The sequence below is a fragment of the Pararge aegeria genome, chromosome 11 (assembly GCF_905163445.1).
Source record: "Pararge aegeria chromosome 11, ilParAegt1.1, whole genome shotgun sequence".
Lineage (NCBI taxonomy): Eukaryota > Metazoa > Arthropoda > Insecta > Lepidoptera > Nymphalidae > Pararge > Pararge aegeria.
Window position 1 is genome coordinate 8,675,328 of NC_053190.1, and position 8,199 is coordinate 8,683,526.

Below are 8,199 nucleotides of genomic sequence, written 5' to 3' on the forward strand. Positions count from 1 at the left end.
TTTAATATCTCAGAATCACTTAACGGGCTATGGAGAGAGCTATGCTCGGAGTATTTTTACGGGATCATAATATGAGAGATGAGGAGATCCGTATATGAACCGTCATAGCTCAACTGAACTGAAGTGGCAATGGACAGGGCCCATAGCTCGTAGAACGGATGAACATTGGGGTCTCAAAGGGCTGGAATGGCGACCCTGCACTGGTAAGCGCAGCGTTGGTTGAGCCCGAGGGAGGATACTTTGACGTCTATCGGTTGATATGATGCTATTTATTACAAAAATTGACATCGAATTACTGTTTCCTCTGTTGCTGCGGTAATCACTGGACAGCAGGTGATCCGCCGGCTAGCTGACTCACTATTATTTTTAAGAAACACACTCGCTTGTTGTTTCATTCAAATCATGTAATTATTCTCTCACAAATATCTCCGACAGCTGTGCTGACTCTTACCGTATGTATTTTAGCCTAGTAGAGTCCAGAATAACAGCGGGACGGTTTAGTCAGATGAATAATCTGGGGGCGCGATCAATAGCTGAGTGGGTTGAGCGCGGGCGGGAGTTGGGGGTGGCCTGCGCCTCCGAAGGGTGTACGCAGGGAGACGTTCATTGAGAACGTGTAGGCGGCGCGTGGGCGACTAGCTTATAAAGCCGCGCGGCTCGCCCGGTCGTCATAGTCGTATTCTATACCCTCTATGAGAAAGTCGTTGTGAAAATGTGCATCGTGTTTTCTGGATTCAGGTAAGCCAATATTTCGGTTATTAACTTGAATGTGCTTAATTATACGTGTTTACAATAATTTTCACAAATTCTTTGTTTAAAAAATAGAATCGGTTTTACCTATGCAATGCAATCATAAGAACAATGTTTATTTTTATGAAGTGAAAATATCATTATGTATTTTATTATTTCGTTACCTATTTTCATATTAACTATAGTTTTTTTTTTTGTTATAGGATGTGGGTGATTTTGTTCTGCTATTTATTAGCACAAGCTAAGACTTATCCATTGCAAGAGTATCCATTATACTCTCAGGTTCCGCGGGAATATCCTGACGATGATTATTATTACGCTCCAAAGGTTCAATATTATTATGATGCGCCAGCCATAAATGTACCTGAAGTTTACGGTCAAGTTCCTTACTCATATTTTTACGATCCATACGGTCATTTTTCTAATGAAGAACCAAAGAGGCAGGAAGAGAGGCTAGCAGCGTTGCCTATCGGACAAGAGACATGGTTTGAAAGCGAGTCCTCCCCCCGCTGGCGGTCTAATAATATCGATGACGTCAATGCAGCTTTCCTCGACAACTTGATACTTACGCAAATGGCTCAAGATGCACAGAGACGCCGTGAAAATGCTCGAGCTGCGTTTTCAAACATCGATTATGAAGAAAAAGATAAAGAAGATGAAGACGTCAGAGAATTGAAGGCTTTAGCGGGAAAGCCACTCTATCATGTACCAAAAACAGTTCCTATAATCGAAGAAGACGATTATGCTGACGATGATGCTGATAGCTTCATTAACTGGAATGGGAATAAGAGAAGTGTCAGCACTACGACACCCGAACCCAGCACTGAGCAGCCAAAAGATGGCCAAAAAGAAGTTGTCATGCCACGACCAGCACCGATCAAGCACGTGTTCCAAAGTCACCAGTCGAGTCAAGATAAGAAGACCTCACCATTTTATAACACCATCAAGCAACTATTAGAAAAACAAGGCCATGTAAGTTATAACATATTTTTATATTTAAACGCAATCTCTGTAGAATAGAGGTACTTATGCACACGTATAGATTGTGAAACTCCGAAGTCTAAAAATAGCTTGGCCGGGTAGGGGGGTGGTGGGTGACACGCGCTTTGAGGCCGGCTGCCGCGCCGGGTCAATCGCGGTAGGGCGGGATGCGGAGAACCGATATCAGTTAAAATTGCTTTTCGGAATAACCTACTTAAAACACTGAATGAAATTTGACCTGAATATTAAAAAAGGTTTTAGGGTATCTGGAAGTGAACTTTATGAGCCATTTCAAGCCAAATTTAGCCCATTAATATGACAAACAACTTTTAAAATCGGAACATTTTGTATTGTTTACTTATTATTTTAAAATGCGTACCGTTCCAGAATTAAATTGAATTTTTGTTACAGGATACTTCGAAAAGCCGAAGAATCGATAAACGTTATGTCGCCGGTGACTCCGATCTTGTCGTTGAACTTCGAGGACTAAAACATCGTATCGCAACTTAAGCTAATGCATCTTGATTACCGCCAACTAACATGAGACTGAGTATTATTTTAGAATAGTAAAAACTAACAGCAGCGACCTGACAAACTAAAAGAGTAACAGGCGAACAAAATCCAAAAAAAGTAGGATACTTATTTTCTAACTTTTTATCTGAATTCATCACGTTAACAACGTCAACATGTAACACATTCCAAATATAACATTAACCTCAATTTGCGATTATTTGTCTCCGTAGAAATTATGAACCCGTTAGCATTAACGTTATAATGACACATTAAAGTGATTCCAAACAATAAAACGATTGACCGTGCTAAGCTCATGTCAGTAGTATTGTTTACTGAACTGTATACCTATTTCAGAGTAAACTTGCCAGTTTTTGAACCTATTTCAGAAAACCAAAACGTTGTAGATTCCGTTTCCTCCACATCCGTATGTTGTATGGTATCAGTATGATTCCGTATTTTCACGATGAAATTACGTGTTTGTTTTAGTTTCATAAACATTTCCTACTACTCGCGAAACTAAGGTGTCGTTAAAACAATGTACGTCATGATGAAACTGATGATTGCAAATAAACTTACTTGTAGTATTTCAAAAGTTTTGATGCACTGTTTAATGTCATAGTAATGTTTTTGTGATACGTTTGTAGCAAACGCATATAAATCTCCATAAAGTTATCGATGTAATACGTGACTATATCAGATTACTGATCCTTTTCGATTCTTTATTAGTCTCGATAAATATTGTAGTAGTTATGAATGTCAATGAACGTACAAAATGTGACTATAATCACTTATTCAGAAATGGTTGTTGTATGTTACAGAATGATATCTTCTTCAAGCGAAAGTTAATGTTCCCTTCGTTTGGCAGCTATCGTGTCGCACAAATTGATTGTGCAATTGTAAATATATTAGATATGATTCTTCTAAGACTTAGATAGAAAATATAACTTACATGAAATTGTTATTTTTTGTAAACTAACAAATTTTTGTAAAGTACTTTTTGCTAAACTGAAATTTTATGTTTTAAATGTGCAAAAAAAAGACTTGATGTTTTCTTAGCTAAACTTTAATCTATTTAACGTAATATGGACTACAGTACCTACTTTTTGAAATGAAAATGAATAATCGCGTCCGTTCCGATAAAACCCCTTAATTGATTTATATTATTATAAGTATACGGATCTAGGGTACGCAGGAGATTGGGTGAATGGAATCATTTCTAAAGCAAGGCAATCTTAAATTATTATATTCTCATTACATACATATTATTTTCCTAATTAAAGAATCGCAAGATGCCTCTTCTTAACATTTTTAAAACAGATCCAAAAAAATATAACTATTTTCTACTATTACTATATTCTTATAGGGTGCTATTTATTTTATTTTTATTTTGTTCTACAGTCTTAGCTGACAATATGGTTAATCTTTTTGCAAAGCAAAAAATAAAAATATAGTATACTTTTTTAACTGTAAGAATGAAATGATTCTCTCGATGAGCGGAGGATTGGGTGATATTTTAGCTTTACAGCTTCGTAACTAATGTTTGTATGAAAGCAGGTCTCTGAGACCTTTGTTGAAATTGAATTTTTATGAAACCCGAATCTATTTTATGAACTGTACCTATAAAACTTACTTATTTACTTACTTACTTACTTACTTATAAATGTATTATTTTCAAAGTCCCTTTAACGTATTTCATGTTTCCCTAATACGCATTGAATGTCATTATTATTATAGTCCTTTTATAATACTTTTGAAATAAATATTATTCATCTTAAAAAGTAAATAAAATTATCTTTCTAAAGTACATATCTGTTTATAATAATGTCAAGTTAAGTTACCCATGTTTAGATAAAAATTCGATCCAATTCCTTAAATTAGTTTGTAATTATAAAATACAATGTTAGTGTGACCTATAAAGTATTACTAGATCATGTTAACTGTTAATAATCTTAAATGTGAAAGTTTTCCTTTGTTTTCATTTAGCATTTTATATAATGTGTACAAAAGATTGCTAGTCTTATGACAAGGTTCTGACGCTCAGTGCATAAATATCGCAATGTCCACAATAACTCGTGACCTCTCCACTTGACATTAGATCTTGAACTGTCAAATGTCTACACTGGGTGTTCTAATATTTATTATAAGTACGCAAGAAGAAGGTGGTAGAGTTACAACCTTCATATAAACAGACAGACTTTACTTTTAAAAGTAACCTGTAAGGCCTACTTCATACATAATACTACGTTTGCGATATTCATTGACTGTCTAAACCTTGCCTAAGATAGTTAGTTATAGTGAATATCAAAACTTCGCATGTAAATTTAATCTATACAGGCCTAAATGTTTAGATGATTGTTGCGAGAATTTTTTTTAGGCTCAAAATATCACTTTACATACACGTCTAAGTATCCGTATATATTTTATAGAAAATGTATTAGCGTACCTTTCCTTTGTTATTTTGAAATAACTAAATAAATACGTACCTACCAAGAATTGGATACAATTTCAACTATTAGAGGACGATTACGACATTGTGTCCTACAAAAAAAATATATATATAATATATTCAATATACAACAGTGTTTTATTATCTACTCACCTTACCTTTCTTTTCAGTGATTACTACCATTGTTCCTGCTGAGCAACGAATAATATTAAAAGAATAGGTATACTTCCCGATCCCAAGGACATTATCCCAGTAATTCATAAAAAGTCAAACGTATTATTATATAAGAGGGCTTTTCGTTACGTATTTTCATAACACATTTGCCACTTACTGGTCTGGTACTGCTTATCAATCAAATGTATTTTGAGCGTTATATTTGGCACATCGATGGCAAAAGCGAATCTGAAAATCCGTGATTGCAGGAAAGGTCAACATTTTAAAATAGTGTCACTGAAGAAAGAACAAGTGGGGGATATCATTTGAAAAAGCTTTAAAGCCTAGAATGAATTCATTTCTTTTAATTCATCAACAATATTTAAAAATACATTTCCCTATGCATTCAAAGTTGAGCAACTCAACAAGGGCAACTCTGAATTAATAATTTAAGGTTTACAGATGCCTTTATTAAAATATTTAAATTTTAGGGCTCGATAGGATAAGTAGCTACCTATAAAACTCTATTGCCCGTTTGATTAACTACGAAAATGGCAATGCCTAAATAAGTAACACCTAATCTAAGAAGATTCCTAGGCATCTAACGTAAGTCGTTCACCAATTGTTATCACCTAAGAGTTGGTGAAAAGCTTTCTTTCTATAAACACCGCCTAAATCGATTCTATTAGGCATTCTATTTAAGGGATGCCTAGGTTTGGTGTAAGCGGTCATAAGTCTTTCTTTTTATTACGTTCACAATATATTAAATCTGTTAATGGCTTTGTTTTTATACTTTTATCTTTGTATTTTTATCTTATCTGGTAATTTACCCTTTTATTTCCAAGTTCGAGCGAAAACAAGCGCTTACCTAACTATCGTTAGTTCATTATTTTCATTATATTTTATTCATATTCAGTAACAATGCCAAATTTTAGTTTTGCAAAATTAATTGTTCTGAGTTATAAAGAATAAAAAATATTCTTTTAAGTAGATTCCTAGGTCTACCAACCTTACAGGATCTCTCTCTGGGAACTCTCTGGGGGACAGAGAAGGCAAGTAAATAAAATAAGTTTGTATGTTTGTTTAGTGATTTCACTATATTTATCAAATATTTTTTTCCCATTTCCCCTTTAGCAATGTTATATTGTAATAGATAAACTAGGTATTACAATATAACATTGTAAATACGAAAAATATGACTTACAAAGTCATATTTTTCCTTCTTTCAAAAAGCAGCATAGCTAGTAAAAGAAACTGAATAAGAGACATATAATATAGTAGTTACCTACGTTGACTATAAATTTCAATACCATGGTTTTCTATTTCAATTCAGTTTAGAAAGATGTAGTTTGCATAGAAATCCTTATTTGGTAACCTTTGACCTGCGTTTTAGTCGTGCACGGATCAATAAATAAACTTTGACATTAACTGCTGAACTTTCGGGAATTTTCCCACCACTAAACAGACTTGTGATTTTAAAAACTTACCAGGTTTTCTCTTCGTATCTTCTAAATAAGGAAACTAGATAAGTAGTATCTTGCCGGAGTTCCTAATTTGTAACTTTCAGTGCAAAATATTTTGTGCATCCTTTAACTGACAACATAGTGAGTGGGATGTAGTCCAGTAGATTTAATACAAGATTTCCTCGCTCGCAATCGAGGAGTCGTTTTCGGGTGTGGAAATACTTGAACTTTACAATTTTCAATCATACAAACGTTCTGTCAACTGCTCAAGCTTTAGTTCAGGTCTTGTGACTCTAAAACGAGTAAATTTTATATTTATTTATTTTATTAGATACACTAACGATTCACTGTATCATCAGTGGCGTGCACTTCATACATGCACAAAAGCACTGCCTACCTACCTTTTTTTGGTGTGGTGGAAAAGCTTTATTGCTACCTAAAGGAACTATACCCAAACTAGAAACAACCACACGTCCCTCTTGTTGGCTTTGTAGACGCCCGGGGAACAAGCACGGCCTAACCTAAAATTTATATGTAACTCATATAGGAGGAGATTATTTGCCGCTTTATGCCGTTTTCGTGCTGTATTCATACCCTGGTAAGGAACCCATGCATGCCACTGTGTATTATGAATCAATATTAAATTATAATATTATAGTTTATAGATTGCCCACCAAGTACCAATACCGATATGATGGCCCGCATGATGGAAGGTGAAAAACCATCACTTATGAACACAAAGCAGACCTTATAATTTAAGTAATCAAGAATTAATTTTTGTTAGCTAACTTTTAATCTTTGGTCTTAGCACACACACACACACACAGCTGTAAAATGTTTGTGTAATGAACATTAATGTTTTTCAGTGTCAGGGTGTTTATCTGTATATATCACAAGTATTTATATATATTATTCATAAAAATATTTAGCAGTCATCTTAGTATCCATGACACAAGCTACGCTTACCTTGGGACGAGATGGCAATGTGGGTATTATCGTAGTATATCTATAATTAACTATATATATATATATATATATATATATATATATATATATATATATATATAAAGGATTCCAAAGAGACGTATTACACTATAAGGAATCACCTGGAAGGAACATTTATTTCTGTTAAATGACTTATTATAAGCATTGCGTATTTTATTTTAATATTGATGTAATCGTTTCAACTTTGTGGCAAATGATGATGCAGTTTAAGATGGAAGTAGGCAAACGTGTTAGGGTTATGACTGTATGTATTCAGTATTGTATCGATGGCCATAATAAACACTGGCATCATAACTAACCACGGCCAAAGTATCCCCAAGCAGATCAGAGACATTTCAGAAAGTAACTATCATTCAAGAAAGATATTGTGATAGCTTATGTGACGTAGGTAGATATCTAATCTTTGACACCAGTGGCCCGGCTATAAAAACTTGTGATTATCACATTGCGATTATGGCTATTATTTTTTTTCGCTGCACAGAGTTATTGAGTTTCTAAACTCCGCTGTATTTAACGTGAATAAACATAGGCTCTATTTGTTCAATAAAATATTTAATATTCATTATTTCGAGAGTGAAAACATACATAAAACCTTTGACCTTTAAACAGAAAGGCAACTTTATAATTCAGGACGCCCACATGCCTTCGTAGCGGCGCTAGTCAGTCTTTTTATCTCTAGTCAATAAGATCAGGAGCGTAATGAATAATTCTAAAAGTAAAAGTACCTACATAAGGCGTGATATACTAAATAATTTAGACGATATAACCGAATGTGCCGGAGTAAGGAAATTGGCGGTGTCAACCCCTGTGCCTCGGGGAGCACGTTAAGCCGTCTACCCCGGATATTATCACTTACTAGTGATAATAGTCGATAAAGCCAACCCCCCC

General features: G+C 34.5%; 1 protein-coding gene across 1 annotated transcript; it reads left to right on the forward strand.

The window, feature by feature from the left end:
* The first annotated feature begins 696 nt into the window (after positions 1-696).
* Positions 697-3,864, forward strand: LOC120627370. The gene is made up of 3 exons (XM_039895362.1): positions 697-738; positions 954-1,722; positions 2,143-3,864. Exons 1-3 carry the CDS (start codon positions 713-715, stop codon positions 2,239-2,241), a joined length of 894 nt encoding a protein of 297 aa, XP_039751296.1. The 5' UTR covers positions 697-712; the 3' UTR covers positions 2,242-3,864.
* Positions 3,865-8,199: the final 4,335 nt, after the last annotated feature.

What these genes read in the sequence shown, in the direction of transcription:
- LOC120627370 (XM_039895362.1), top strand. Translation starts at nt 713, where the DNA reads ATGTGCATCGTGTTTTCTGGATTCAG. An exon ending in ATCGTGTTTTCTGGATTCAG is followed by an intron (nt 739 to 953) that starts GTAAGCCAATAT and finishes TTTTTGTTATAG; the next exon opens with GATGTGGGTGATTTTGTTCT. An exon ending in TATTAGAAAAACAAGGCCAT is followed by an intron (nt 1,723 to 2,142) that starts GTAAGTTATAAC and finishes TTTTTGTTACAG; the next exon opens with GATACTTCGAAAAGCCGAAG.